This window comes from Typopeltis vanoorti, chromosome 3, assembly GCF_054136105.1.
Source record: "Typopeltis vanoorti isolate ZY-2024b chromosome 3, IOZ_Tvanoo_1.0, whole genome shotgun sequence".
Taxonomy (NCBI): Eukaryota; Metazoa; Arthropoda; class Arachnida; order Uropygi; family Thelyphonidae; genus Typopeltis; species Typopeltis vanoorti.
Window position 1 is genome coordinate 10,070,350 of NC_143551.1, and position 16,592 is coordinate 10,086,941.

General features: G+C 34.5%; 1 protein-coding gene across 1 annotated transcript in view; it reads right to left on the reverse strand.

Annotated features, from left to right (window-relative positions):
- The window catches only part of LOC150107904 (TATA element modulatory factor-like), a 483,854-nt gene that overhangs the window by 370,584 nt on the left and 96,678 nt on the right, over nt 1-16,592 (reverse strand). Inside the window, exon 5 of the mRNA XM_090390537.1 lies at nt 12,886-12,989. Coding sequence (XP_090246663.1) covers nt 12,886-12,989 — 104 coding nt within the window. The remainder of the gene's footprint in view (nt 1-12,885; nt 12,990-16,592) is intronic.

Sequence of the window (16,592 nt, forward strand, 5' to 3'; positions counted from 1 at the left end):
CCCAGAAATGAAAGGAATTGGAACTCGATGAATTGAATCTTGGTTGTTCTGTGTTGGTTTGTAAGAATCGAAAAGATGTTGTGTACTCTTTTCGGAGAAGCCATTTAGTTTCATGTGATGTTTGATAGTTGAAACTTCCTTCTGTAATAAATGAGAGGTTGAACAGTTAGTTTTTGCTCGTCGGATTAAACATTTTGTGACTCCTGTTTTTTGACAAGGGTGATGAGTAGATTCTTTGAGAATATAACGACCTGTGAAAGTTGGTTTTCATGAGAATGATGAGAATCTGCTCATCACCCTTGTCAAAAAACAGGAGTCACAAAATGTTTAATCCGACGGGCAAAAACTAACTGTTCAACTTCTCGTTTATTAAAGAAGGAACTTTCAACTAACAAACATCACATGAAACTAAATGGCTTCTCCGAAAAGAGTACACAACATCTTTTTGATTCTTACAAACCAACACAGAACAACCAAGATTCAATACGTCGAGTTCCAATTCCTTTCATTTCCGGGATTTCAGAACCAATTTCGAGAATTCTAAAGACATATGATCTAACATCACTTACACACCTATTAACAAATTATCCACCCCGTTTCCTTCATCTAAAGATAAACGCTCAACCTTGTCTCTACCTGGTGTGTATCAAGTTCCTTGTAATTGTAATCTTTCTTACTTTGGACAAACCAGACGTTCCATAGTCATCAATTCAACACAACAAACCTGAGAAATCTGGATCAGCTCAGCATGAATTAGAAACAAACCACAATATCCTTTGGTCCAAGACTCTCCTCCTTCACAGATGTCACTACAAATTTGAATGTTTATGTAAAGAAAGTGTAGAGGCCTTACTTCAACATCCTAACTTGAATCGTAATGACTGTATATCTATATCAAAAATTTGGGAAAGTTTAATCAGGATAACACATTAATTTTTTTTGTTTTTTAAATGTTTGCACTTCTAATACTTAGCGATATGACATCATGTGACGCGTTCTATGTATGAATGATCAATTGTTCGTATTCCACTTTGTTTTTTAAAACTATTCCTATGTAACCACTGAAGATGGTCTGTAATATTCAGAGCGAAATATTTGGCAAATTAAACATTATACTTGTGCTAACGTGTATATATTTCTATTCTTGTAGTACTATCATATCCTGTACACCCCTTGAGGGTGCATGTCAGGAATTTGATGATGATGAGATTATAATACAGATATTTTAATCCTATAAGAAATATGGATAGAAGAGTAAGTAGCTAACTTATATGGTCTTTGCTCAAAAATCTTTAGCAATTAATCATATTAGCAGTATAAAAATGGAAACAGCCAAGAATGGTAACATTTACTTAGAAAACTACAATTACTATTTTTATATAATGAAACCTGTGGTGAATTCATCACTAAAAACACATGCAATAATCACAGTAATGACTATTTAATTCGTAAATATTTCATCTGAAGTATCTTGGGATATCATCAATACAGTATTTTAAACAATACTAGGAATAACATACAGTTAGGGTGCATGATTACAATGGAATCTCGATATGCGTGCAGTAACGTGTTATAGAAGTAAATTAAATATAACTGAAAAATAAATAAATAAAAAAAAATAAAATAAATATATATATATATATATATAAAGATTATTTTACACAATTTTGTATGACAATTTCCCATACTTTAGGAATAGTAAGAACATTGTTGCGGTTTAAATTTGGTCTGTGTAGTAGGGCTTCAGCACTTTCTTTATATAAACGTTCATATTTATATAAAAATCTGTGTAAAAGTTTCAACTTCTCCCAATGGATCTTATGGTTTGGATTTTCAACTCCATGTTGGGAGAGACCAGATTTCTGCGGTTTGAAAAGACAAATGTGGACTTGATGTTCTGAGATGCGTTTCTGAACAGACCTACCTGTCTGACCAAAGTAAGACAATTTGCAGGAGCATGGGATCTCATAAACGCCAGATAACATCAGAGGTGAGAGTTTGTCCTTAGGAGAAGGTAACAAGTTATAGATTTGGTTGATAGGTTTGTAAATAGTGGCAAAATTGTATTTCTTCATAATATTTGAAAGACGTTCGGAGATGCCTTTGACGTAAAGTATGGGAATCCTATGGACTTCTTCTTGTCTGGGTTCATGTGTGGGAAGGTGACTGATGATTTTTTGAGTTGTTTTAAGATTATATCCATTTAGAATAGCTGTATTTTTGATTATTTCTAGTTCTTGGTTTAGAGAATCTTCAGAGGAGCAGAATTAGTGTGCTCTCGAAACTAGTGATTTAATGATGCCAAATTTCTGAGATGGATGATGAGCAGAAGAATTGTGAATGTAGCGACCTGAAAACTGGAACTGTCTTCTTTTCTTTGAATGTGTAAATTCAGAAAGGATACCCTGTGGAGATTCTTTTTCTTGCGTAAAGTTGATGCGAGGATTAAGAAGATTTATTTTATCTAGAAACAGTTGTAATTCCTGTTCAGGATGATCCCAGACTGCAAATACATCGTCGACAAATTGTAACCAAATTTTTGGTTTGGGTTCAAAAGTGAATATTTTTTCTTCAAGTGTTCTAGAAACAGGTTTGCTAAGTTTGGTGATAAAGGAGATCCCATTGCTGTTCCTTCTTCTTGTTTGTAAGTTTGACCCTTCTAGGTGAAGTAACCGGATGTAATAACAAATTTGAATAATTCAACTACATCAGAAGGAATTTTTGAGTTAATAATTCTACTGTTTCTTTGTGGGGAATGTTTGTGAAGAGGGAGACAATGTCGAAGCTAATTAACAAATCAGTTTTTAACAGTTGAATGTCTTTTATTTTTGCACGAAACTCTATGGAATTTTTTATTGAAGAGGCTGAGTGACCTATATGAGAACGGAGAAGGTTAGATAAGAATCTTGATAACTTGTAAGTTGGACTGCTAATAGAATCTACAACTGGTCAGAGAGGAACATTAATTTTATGAAGCTTAGGTAAGCCATAAATTCTGGGAGGTCTAGCATGGTATGTCTTGAGTTTTTTAACTGTTTCTTCATCTAAGGAGGAGGTTTCATCAAGCAACTTGTTTAATTTTCTGAGTTGACGTTTTGTAGGATCATAATCCAGTTTGGTGTAAGTATTACGATCTCGGAGTAATAAATTCATTTTTCAGTCATATGAATTGGTATCAAGAACCACAGTGGTATTCCCTTTGTCAGCTCTGGTAACGATTGTATTTTTATTCCGCTTTAAGGATGTAAGAGCTTTCAATTCTGATGGCGGGATATTTAAGTCCAAGGTTTGGCATCGTAGATTACTTTTGCTATCTCGAAACGAAGTCTGTTAGCTTCAATACTGGAATGATGGCAGATGTTTCTCTCTATGTTATGTATGAAATCTAGATATGGGAAACATTTGGGTGAAATCGCAAATTTATGACCTCTTGCTAGAACATTTAATTCGTCTATTGTTAGTAGACGGTTAGATAAATTGACTACCCATTTTTCCGTTGGCAATTTGTTAGTGATCTTTTTTGATCGATTCAGCAGATTAAGGTATCTATTATAAAGATTATTATTGCTTTTATCAAAAGCTTTTCTCCCCAAATTCTTTGAGACAATAATAATCAATTGCAGCAGATCGTGATTTAACGTATTTGATAAGCCTGATTCTAGTTCCGTAATTTTTAAATTATTTGTTGCCAGTTCATGCTTAGAAACTCATAACTGATCGAGTAGTAGGGAATGGCTTGCTTTTTGATATATTTTATGGGCACCTGGAGATTTGATTACTTCTTTCAGTTTGGCAAAAGTTGGAATGAGATTATCACGTCTGCACTTTTTTTAAAAAAAAAGATTCTAGCACGTAGCTTACCATGTTTAAGTTGAAGTTTGCCTAGTAAGTCGGTCTTCTGCGCTGTCAGTTCCCCGTGAAGGAATAAGACATTTTTATATAACGAAATCTGTGGTGAATTCATCACTAAAAACACACGTACGTAATAACTAAAGCAGTGACTATTTAATTCGTAAATATTTCATCCCAAGTATCTTGGGACATCATCAGTACAGTAGTTTAATCAATACTAGGAATAACATACCGTTAGGGTACATGATTACAACGGAATCTCAATATGCGTACAGTAATGTAACGTGTTAGAGAAGTAAATTAAATATAACTAAAAAAAATAAAGTTGAAAAAATTGAAAAAAAAATAAAAAATAAAATAAAATAAAATAAAAATATATATATATATATATAAAGATTATTTTACACAATTTTGTATGACAAGTTCCCATACTTTAGGAATAGTAAGAACATCGTTGCAGTTTAAATTTGATCTGTGTAGTAGGGTTTCAATACTTTCTTTATATAATAAATACTTCAATACTTTCTTTATATAATAATAAACGTTCATATTTATATAAAGATCTGTGTAAAAGTTTCTACTTCTCCCAATGGATCTTATGGTTTGGATTTTTAATTTCGTGTTGGGAGAGACCAGATTTCTGCGGTTTGAAAAGACGAATGAGGTCTTGATGTTCCAAGATGCGTTTCTGAACAGACCTACCTGTCTGACCAAAGTAAGACAATATGCAGGAGCATGGGATCTCATAAACGCTAGGTAACATCAGAGGTGAGAGTTTGTCCTTAGGAGAAGGTAACAAGTTATAGATTTGGTTGATAGGTTTGTAAGTAGTGGCAAAATTCATTCCCAAGATACTTGGGATGAAATATTTACGAATTAAATAGTCATTACTGTGATTATTACGTGTGTTTTTAGTGATACAATTACTATATATTGGTTATTTATAGATATCACTTACATGTGTTACGTTTACACAAGAACTGGACAGCATTCTGTGACATGTATGGGGGGGGTAGCTCAATGATAGACATCAGAGGATAGTGTATAGTGGAGTGTAATCAAGGTGAATGAGGGTGACTACTGGAGTGTCCCAGAACCCTGGGGGTTAAAGAGAATCCAGAATTAAAAAGAACCACTACTCTTTAATTTGTATATTAATAATATGGAAAAAAATTGAAGTCGATATTCAGTTGTTTGCCAAAGATGCAAAACTAGGGAGGACAATAGTTGATAAAAGTAATGTAGATATCCTACAGGATGATTTAAATAAATTGGCAATGTGGGAAAAGGACAATGGATGTCAATTCAATGTTATAAAATGTAAGGTAATGCACTTCGGGATGAAAAGATTACATGCTTCGTATCATATTGATGGTTCTAGTTTATAAGAAACTAATAAGGCTAGGGATCTCGGGATGACAGTGAACAGAGATTTGAAATTCAGAGTACATATTGCAAAAGTTGGCAAAATAACTCAGAGGATTACTTCGATGTGAAAAACACATTGACAAGTAAAGATAGGGAGGTTATAAGGTGTTATGATTTGCCCATTATGTGCACAGATTTCGTCCCCTATGTTTTTTGGGAATAGGAAGATGGTGGAGAGGATTTAGAGACTAGTGACCAAGCTGGTAACAGGTCTGTGGAATGGTCTCTGCAAGGGCAAATTGAGGGTGTGTGGTGTGGGTTGTAGAGGTTAGTTGACAGGTGGAGAAGAGGGGATATGACAGAAACTTATAAGTTACTTAAAGGGATTCTATAAGATTAACACAAAATAAATTTTTCATTATATAGGGAGTGGGGAGGGGGAAACAAGGGATTCATACTTGGAAGTTATCTAAGAGTGTGGTTAGTAAGGATGTGTTGACTAGATTCTTTACTTGGAGAGAGGTGAATGAGGAGAATGGATTGCTAGAGGTGATTGTGAGCACCCCAACAGTGAATAGGTTTAAGGAGATGTATGATAGGTCTCCAGCAATGAGTCTTTTGATTCCATGGAGTACCCACATAGATAATAATAATATTAATAAAAATAATAATTCTATATGACATCAGTTATGACAATATTATCATAGTTGGTGACATAAATATTGATTTGCTAAGCGACAACTATCATTCTCTCTATTACATTGACTTATTTAGCCATGTATGACTTTGAGCAATACATCAATGTTCTGACAAGGGATTTTCATGGCTATGCATCATGTCTGGATCATGGGTTTGTAAGAACACAAATTACCAATAAAATCCAGACAGCAGTGTTAAAACAGCCTATCTATCACACATCGCTTTCCTTCTTCTTCTCCCGTAGTCCGAAATGAACCATTGGGTCATTCATGGCTGGTACGTGATACTCTTTGCTAGCCTCCTCCAGTCATCTCGGTCTCTTGTTCTTGATGTCAGTTGAGAAAGGGAGGAATTTGTCCATTTTTTGATGTTACCAGTCCATTTTAATCGAGGTCGGCCCCTCACCCTAGATCCTGGAATGATTCCTTCTAGTGCTTGCTTTGGAATGCCATTAGCCCTCTCCACATGTCCGAACCATTTCATCTGTCTTCTTCTGATGACAGTCAGAATATTTTCCCTTTTTCTCCCATCTATTGAATCAATACAGACATTTTCATTGGTTTTGTGAGTGGAATTCTCAAAAGTCTTCTGTAAGTTTTCATTTCGAAAGACAGGAGTCTCCTCTCATCTTCTTTCAATAAAGTCCAAGCCTCACAACCATACAAGAGGACAGAATTCACCAAGGTGTCAATTAGTCTTAGTCTGGTTGTGATTGCTATTCTGTTATCTCCCCACAATGGTTTTAACTTCTGTAGGACCACGGTTGCCTTAGCAATTCAGTATTTAATGTCAGTTTTTGAACACCCATCTTGACTCAACATGCTTCCTAGATAAGTGAACTTCTTTGCATTCTCAATTTGCTTATTGCCAATTTGTATCTTTAAGAATTCAATGTCCGATTTTGAGGTTATCATTGTTTTTGTTTTTTGTAGTTTTATCTATAATCCATATTTTTTTAATGTTCCGAAAACACGGCTGGTTATCTCTTGTAATTCTTCTTCACTTTCTGCCAGAAGATCGATATCGTCAGCAAAACATAAGTTATTTATTCTTAGTCCGCCAACTACTATTCCAGTGTCATATTCATAAAGGGCTTCATCTATGACATATTCCAGAAAACATTTAAAAAGAACAGGGGACAAGATGCATCCCTGTCTTACCCCCCCCCCATTCTGTCTGGAATGGTTTGCTGCTTTAATTTTTAATTTCAATTCTCATATCAGATGAGGAATAAAGAGATTTTGTTGTCAATACCATAATGTTCTAAAATTTTCCATGCCTCGTGCCACATTGAGTCAAAAGCTTTTTGAAGGTCTAAAAAGTTGTGACAGATTATTTTGTTATATTCTATGTATTTTTTGCCTAGTATGTGTATCGTAAAAATATGGTCAATTGTACTTCTGGACTTCCGGAAACCTGCTTGTTCATCTGATGAACTGCTTTCTATTTTCTTTTCGATTCTTGACAGTAGTATTTTTAACAGGATTTTGCTTGGATGACTAATAAGGTTTATTGTTCTATAGTTGCTACATTTATTGCTGTTTCCCTTTTTAGGAATAGGTACAAGGACAGAAGTCTGCCAATCAGAGGGCCAAGTCTCTGTGTTCCATACATCCTGGAATAAATTTAGCAAGGTGTCTATGATGATGTCATCTCCTTTGCATATCAGTTCCACTGTGACACCATCACTTCCCAGTGATTTTCCTATTTTTGAGGAGCTAACTGCTGCAATAACGTCTTTTAATATCGGGTAATCTCCTTCCTCTGAACCTCCTGGCAAAATTCCACCCAAAATATCATCAGTCAGTTGAGGGTCCTTTTGAAAAAGCTTGGTTGCGTAACATTTCCATCTATCAACTATTTTCTGGTATCTGTGATAGGAGTTCTATCTTCATTTTCTATGATTCAATTAATTGCAGTAAAAGGTTTGGTTAACTTATTGATCATTTGAAAAGCACTTTTAGAATTATTTTTATTTAAGTCCTCTTCTATATTTTTGCATTCATCCAATATCCATAAGTTTCTAGCATGTTTGATTTCTTTTTTAATAATCTTAGTAATATTTGTATACTGTTCTCTATTATCACCGCTATTAATATGAGATTTCAAATATCTTCTTTCGTTGCATAGGTCCAAAATATTTTTGGTTATCCATGGTTTATTTATTTTCCTTTTGTATCCAAGGATTTCTGCAGCTGTCTCAGTTATCTTTTGTGAGAAGTATTTGGTTTTAGATTCGATACTATTATATTTCTTGAAGCTTGTCAAAAATTGTTTTAATTTGTATTTATATAGTATATTTAGTTGGGGATCTTTTAATTTTTCTATATTATTTTTCTATACACATTGCTTTCCAGTAGGTGTTAAAATCCATCAATAGTCAGCTTGGTCAACTGACTGCAGAGTACTATCATAATGAATTTTTGAAATGTGAAGGCAGTGCCAAAAAACAATAGAAATTCGTAAATAATATACCTGGCAAAAATATTCAAGAACCAACACTTCCAAGACTTAGTAATGATAGATTTAAATAGTGAAAGAACTTTACCAGACAAATTTAATAATTCTTTCATAGCCACCAATGAAAAACTTGTAAATAGCCCTAATACTCCATTAGTAAACTGCGCTCTTAAAAGAAATGTGAGTTCCATATATATTTTTTTCCTATTTGTGAGAATGAAATCAAAAATATTATAATGACCCTTCAAAACTCCTCTGCTCTGGGCCATTATGGTATAATGTCAGCATTGTGTGAGGGTGCCAGAAATATTTGACAGATTCTTTGGTAACTATTTACACTTTATCACTGATGACTGCAGTGTTTCCAACAAAATTTAACAAACCTATGGTAATACCAGTTCATAAAAAAAGGATGCAAAAATTATCTTAACAATTAGAGGCAAATCTCCCTACCCCCAGTTATCTCCAAAATATTAGAGAAATTAGTAAAATAATAGATTAGTAAATTTTTTTAAGGAAAAAACTACTACTTCTCCAAGAACTGGCATGGATTTAGATAGAGCTAAGTACTGACCATGCACTTCTTAACATCACAAACATAAGTTATTCATCACAAGACCAAAACAAACTAACTTCAGCAGTTTTTCTAGAGAAAGCTTTTTATCCAGTATCCCATGATATTTTCTTACAAAAAAATTGAAGACTATAGGAATTAGAGGCTGTCCTCATGTGTGGTTTAAAAGTTATTTCACATCTATATCATAAGTAGTAAAAATTAGCAAAAACTATCATTCAGCAATTTCATTCAGCTAAATCTTGGTGTTTCCCTTAGATTCTGTGCTTGGGCCAGTATTATTTATAATTTACATCAATGACTTCCATGCTGTACAGATATTAAAGTAAAGTAAACTCCTTTGCAGATGACACACACACTGATATTCAGTGCAAATTCTGTAAATAAAATGCAAAGCATGGTCAATGCAGATATGAAAATAGTGACAAACTGGTTTCATGTGAAAAAAAACTTACTCTCAATGTTGAAAAAATCAAAATTAATAATTTTTTAAATTAGAAATACGTCTATTAGTAAAATTAACTTTTTTATCCATATTCCTACATAACTGGAATTGTAAATGTAAAAATTGTAATGATATGGAAATAGAAAATGTCAATACTATAAGTTAATTAGGATTAAAAATTGACAGCACCTTAAGCTGGAAACCACGTGTTACAAAAGTATGCAACAGGGTAACATGTATGCTATCTTGTATCATCTTTTTAAAAAGATTCTTAACTGGGACAATGTTAAGAACATTATATTTTGCCTGGATACAGACCATTATACAATACAGTAAACTAAGCTATAGAAGAACATATGATGACACTACACTGACAACACTAATCTCTAAATAAATTAATACTGCATTTTAACCAACAGTAAATACAGAAATATTACAATGAACACATAATACTTTTTCTAAAGTCTGATAATCAGTATGTAAGAATTAGAAAAGATGCTTACTTTTGCAGAAAAGTGGGCTGAAACTATTTTATCCAAAAGCCCAAAAAGAAACAATACACAAACACTATATATATTTGACTCTAAAAATTGTTAAGAGCTTACCTGTTTTAATACAAAATGAAATCAACATGAATACATACAGAAATCCAATCAGATAGTACTTAAATTTCTATAAGAATGTTGAAAATTTGTTTAGAATAAGTGCATAAAATGAGAAATGAACCAATGCAAAATACTCAATTAATTAGTGATCTGCATTGTTCTTATTCTGCATATACATATATACGAGTATATACATAACGATCTGTAATATTAACTCGAAATTGGGATATGTTCATATTTATATATACTGACTTAGATCCGAGAGCTGGAAAAAACAATTAAATTTATTCAAAACGCAACATGTTTCATCGGATTGTCCGACGTCTTCAGGCATGGGAACATAGAAAGCAAATAAAAAACAGTATAAGAAACATTGCATCACTATAAAAACGACTATTATAAAATTCAGTTAGCTTTGAACTGTAGCTACAGTCCGTGTTGAAGTTCTATTGTTGGACATCTGCTGTGTCTGACTTCACAAGTGTGCCAATATCGGATAGCAGAGCTGAAAGAGTCCGGTAGATTATAACTAAGGTTATTATTTATATGATGAGGGTCCATAACAATTTCCTTAGATTCGACTATGCGGCATTCTACCTCATCATGGCATATATGAAGATTTGAAGTTGTCGAGTTTATCTCATGTTGACGGCCTTCATCATTTGTGTTTACTGAAAACAGTACATGGATTGACAGGGCACTTGCTCTAGTTCTTTTGTAGGCAATGTCTCTCTGGTGTTCTTCCAGACGTAGGAGGATGGATTTATATATATTATATATACATATATAAATATGTATATATATGGAGTATATACATATATATATATATATATATATATATATATATATATATATATATATAGTCTTTGTAGCTCAGTCAGTATAGATGAAGATCTTTGGTCAGAAAGACCTGGGCTCGATTCCCATCCATGAAATGAGGAACCTTTATTTCTTTCGACTAAAGGTGAGTTAGCCGGTCTCATACGGGATAGGGAGTTTTTCTCAACCGGAAACTGGTTTTTCGTCCCACAGAGCAGAAAAACTGGCCCTGTGAATACACATCTACAGATACAGGACACTCCTGGAATAAGGATTGACTGACCTATTTGATTTGATTCCATGGGATTTTCAGCTTGAATGCCTGCACAGTGAAGCATGGGTCTACGCATGAGCATAAATCAGGATATATGTATATATAGATATGATTGTCAATAGTTTTGTGCGCAATGCTATTATGCTCTGTATATTGATCTGTGTAATTATATATTTTATAACATGTTTGAGCTTATGATCTTGAGTTATACATGTCGTTGATTTATAATTTTGGAAAAAATTTAAATATAGTGTGATGCATGTAATGAATTCTATCTGTATTTCTGTATTAATCTTTATGATTTCTATTTGTAAATCATCATCATCATCATCATGAGTATCAAGGATTTAGGCCTAGCATGGTCTGTTCCGGCCTTAGAAGTCATCGTTGAATCATTGAAGAGTACGTCCTGGTTTTCTTTTTCCTAATGGCTTGTACTTTAAGGCTTGTTTTGGTAATCTTTCTGTTTTCATTCTTTGAAAACGTGTTCCATCCATTTATGTTTATATTTTTTATTTTTTTCTATTTGTAAATTCAATATACAAAGTGAAATATGCAATAATTACATTGAAATTAATTGAAATTTTAAAAAATTTCAATTAATTCAAAGACGAATAATAAATTAAATAAAATAATATATACAGGGTGTTCGGGATAAATTTGACATATTTATAATTAATTATATTTTTCCGTAAGTTACATGTATTAACACACACTTCTCTTCATTTAAAAGTTTGGACCCTTCTTCATTCATATACAAGATGTCAGAAAGGATGGATAGCTGGAACCCACCTGAATCATGGAAGAGAATAACTTGTATCATGATGATTCGTGCCCGCCATCAAAATAAGGATATTACGACTGCTGCCCAATGCTCCCTGAATACAGTAAAAACAATCAGGCATGAACTAGAGACTTGCAATGGTGACTACGAGGATGTAGCAAGAAGAAAGATCCCTAGCAGGTGATCTGATTGCGTTCGTACAGCAGAATTCCTCGCAAATCTGCAGGAACAGGTGTTGAAGAACCCTGGCATTGGAATTCGTGCTTTGTTCGTGGAGTTGCTAACTGTAGTCAAGCCCTGGATAACAAGGGTAGCCAATGGTAGGCCGTATGTATGGCAGCAGGATTCGGCCCCTTGCCACACCTCTGGGAAAAGTCAAAAATGGTTAATGGTTGTCTGAAAATTTCTACGACTTCACCAGTCCAAATGTTTGGCCTCCAAACTCCCCAGACCTTAACCCCATGGATTATTTTGTATGGGGCGCAGTTGAAAAAGACACCAATCGCACTTCCAGTAATACAAAAGCCCAGTTAATGGATAAAATTAAAACAGTTTTTGCGGCCCTTCCCAGGGAGACTGTAGCATCAGCTTGTTCGAGGTTCCGAAGCAGAATTGAAGCTGTGATCGATGCTAATGGTGGTTATTTTGAGTAAATCTTGTTGATAGTATTGTAATTAACTCTGCCTGTAATGTTTTTTTGTCAATTCATTAAATTTAATAGATACAAAGAAGATTTTCTTTTTCCTTACGAAACTGTCAAATTTATCCCGAACACCCTGTATATTATTTTAAAAAAAAGTATTTCTTAAATAATATCCTGGTCTATGGATTAAAGTGGTGAGGTGGTATTCAGTGAACATGTTAATTAGATGGCTGTCGTAAATGAGTAGTTGCAAGACACATCTGTTGCTATGTCGAGGACTATAATATGGCTGTGAATATTAGATTCAACAAAAATTTGTGAAACAGGACTTCAGTTATTAATTCAGTAAAGAAGAGCCTTACCTTTTCAACTGGAGATTTGTTTCATGGAGTTCTACATTTTCTTTGCTCAGCTCTAAAACACGTCTTTCTCTACACTCTAGTACCTCCTGTAGTTCTTCTTGTCTCTAGTCAAAAGATATATAAGATACTGGCATAATTTTATTTGAATGTCTTGTGTTAAAAAAAAACATCTATATATATATATATATATATAATTTTTTTTTTTTTTTTTATTAAAAGATTGAATGACTAGAACCAAGAGAAATGAAAACTAAGTTTATTACACAACTAGTTTTGGCTTGTATCAGCCTTTGTCAGGTGCACATTAAAAAGAAGAAATAACCAGTAAAAACACATGGAGAAAATAACTGTAAACAACACAGAAAATTAGTGTATATATATTTCAACTTTGAAGTCTGCGCATTCAAAATTGTTCCCTTGTGGCTTCATTGTTGGGCGTATGCATGCGTATAGCATCTCGTGATAGCCAGTATTTGACCACAGCACAGTGACAGTCTGAAAGGTTGTAACTCAGGTTGTTGTTGAGATGTAGGGGGTTGAGAATGATTTCCTTTGATTCTATTATCTTCCTTTCTACTTCATCATGGCAATGGAAAATGTTATTAGACTTGTCCCAAAGGCCTGTATGGCTAGGGTTTTCTTCATTAGAATTGGCTGAGAATAGAACATGACTAGACAAAGCACTGGCTTGCGTTCTCTTGTAAGTGACGTCTCTCTCTCTCTCTCTCTCTCTTGTGCTCCTCAATGCATAACTCGATTGACTTCTTTGTTTGGCCAAAGTAAGGTAGATCACAGTTGCACCAGATCTGGTAAACACCAGGATATTTAAGATTATGATGTCTAGGTTTCAGATGGCTCACAAGGGAGGGATTTTAGGAAGAGGAGTAAATAAGGTTTTTATGTTGTATTTTCTAAGAACCTTGGCTAATTTGGGTGAGAGCTTATGTATGGAATAGAAATATTGCCTTTTACACTAATGGTTTCTTCATTAAGGCAACTGGAAGAATTAAATAGCAATTTATCAGTCATTTTTTGAGAATAACCATTTAGCTGAAAAGTAAACTTGAGAAAATTGAGTTCTTTATTAAGTTCTATCTCATCATCAAAAAGAGAGCGAGCATAATGATATGTGTATATATATATATATATATATATATATATACATATCATATACATACATATATATATATACACACACACACACACATACATACAAGGGTGGTCTGAAAAGTTCTCGATCTCGACCACAGATGGCAATACGATCGGCAAGATTTTTTTTATAAGTTGGTACATGTCATAAGCATTATTGTGAAATTGCAAGTCATTCTATCAAGTAGTTTGTTTTATACAGCTGTCTGAAGCAAAAGTATTGTCTGTATCCATCGAAATGGATAAAATTGAATATTGAGCGATTACAAAATTCTTTATAAAAGAAGGTTTAATGCAAAAAGAAATACATTCGAAGTTCTTCTCCCTCATTTTTGACAATTAAGAAATGGACTGCAGAGTTTAAGCATGGCCGTACCAGACTTGAAGATGATCCACGTGAAGGACGTCCAAAAAAGTGTAACACCACCAGAAATCATTGATCAAGTGCACGATATGGTATTGGATGTCCAGCGAGTCAAAGTGGGCGAAATTGCTGAGACTATAGACATTTCAAAAGAACATGTAGGATATATTTTGCATGAACAATTGCAAATGAAAAAGCTTTGTACAAGATGGGTGCCACGCTTGCTCACAGCAGATCAAAAACGCACTTGCATGAAAATCTCTGAATAGTGCTTGGAGCGTTTTACCAAGAATAAAACTGATTTTGTGTGTCAATTTATTACTATGGATGAGACTTGGATTCACCATTATGCACCAGAATCCAAACAGTAGTCAAAACAGTGGACAGAAGTCGGTTGTTCATCGCCAAAGAAGACAAAGTCGGTTCCACAGCAGGAAAGGTCATGGCATCGGTGTTTTGAGTTGCTAAAGGAATTTTGTTTATTAATTATCTTGAAAAGGGTAAATCAATAACTAGGGTAATATTATTCTGATCATTTAACCAGACAAGGCAAAAAAAATTCGTGAGAATAGACCCAGTTTGCAAAAGAAAAAAATCGAATTTCAACAGGACAATGCACCTGCAGATCCCTTAATTTTTCACAATGGGAAAATTAAGGGATCTGCACTATTAATTGTTGGAACATCCACCCTATTCCTATAGTGACTATATTGTATAGTGGTAAACAGAGTTGTATAATGGTAAACAGAGAGTTTGGCAAGAGCCCTGCATTATAAACACAACTCAAGGTGGCATCATGGTGTGGGGCATTTTCTGTTGGTAAGAAATGGGTCCCCTGATATTATTGGAAGATCAGGTGTGCTCCAAGGAATATCTGAACATTGTTGCCGACCAAGTCCATCTTGCAATGTTGACTTTTTACCGAGCAGATGACGGTTGCTTCATGGAGGACAATGCTACTGTCCACAGCACAAGAATTGTTCAACAGTGGTTTAGTGAGCATGACAGCGACTTGCAACATCTTCCCTGGATACCACAAAGCCTAGATCCAGACCCCAATGAGAATGTATGGGACATGTTAGAAAAAAACAGATCTGGGAGCAAAGTCCTGTTCCAATCTGAGCCAGTTAAAGAACTGTCTGGTGAACGCCTAGTATGTTGTAGATGCAATCCAACACCATATGAAATCTATGCCAAACCACATATGTGGTGTAATTCAGGCTAAAGAAGTTTCAACAAATTATTTAATAAAAGTAAAAGTTTCGAATTCAATTGCCAGTATATGTACAGGGTGTTCGGGATAAATTTGACATATTTATAATTAATTATATTTTTCCGTAAGTTACATGTATTAACACACACTTCTCTTCATTTAAAAGTTTGGACCCTTCTTCATTCATATACAAGATGTCAGAAAGGATGGATAGCTGGAACCCACCTGAATCATGGAAGAGAATAATTTGTATCATGATGATTCGTGCCCGCCATCAAAATAAGGATATTACGACTGCTGCCCAATGCTCCCTGAATACAGTAAAAACAATCAGGCATGAACTAGAGACTTGCAATGGTGACTACGAGGATGTAGCAAGAAGAAAGATCCCTAGCAGACGATCTGATTGCGTTCGTACAGCAGAATTCCTCGCAAATCTGCAGGAACAGGTGTTGAAGAACCCTGGCATTGGAATTCGTGCTTTGTTCGTGGAGTTGCTAACTGTAGTCAAGCCCTGGATAACAAGGGTAGCCAATGGTAGGCAGTATGTATGGCAGCAGGATTCGGCCCCTTGCCACACCTCTGGGAAAAGTCAAAAATGGTTGTCTGAATATTTCTACGACTTCACCAGTCCAAATGTTTGGCCTCCAAACTCCCCAGACCTTAACCCCATGGATTATTTTGTATGGGGCGCAGTTGAAAAAGACACCAATCGCACTTCCAGTAATACAAAAGCCCAGTTAATGGATAAAATTAAAACAGTTTTTGCGGCCCTTCCCAGGGAGACTGTAGCATCAGCTTGTTCGAGGTTCCGAAGCAGAATTGAAGCTGTGATCGATGCTAATGGTGGTTATTTTGAGTAAATCTTGTTGATAGTATTGTAATTAACTCTGCCTGTAATGTTTTTTTGTCAATTCATTAAATTTAATAGATACAAAGAAGATTTTCTTTTTCCTTACGAAACTGTCAAATTTATCCCGA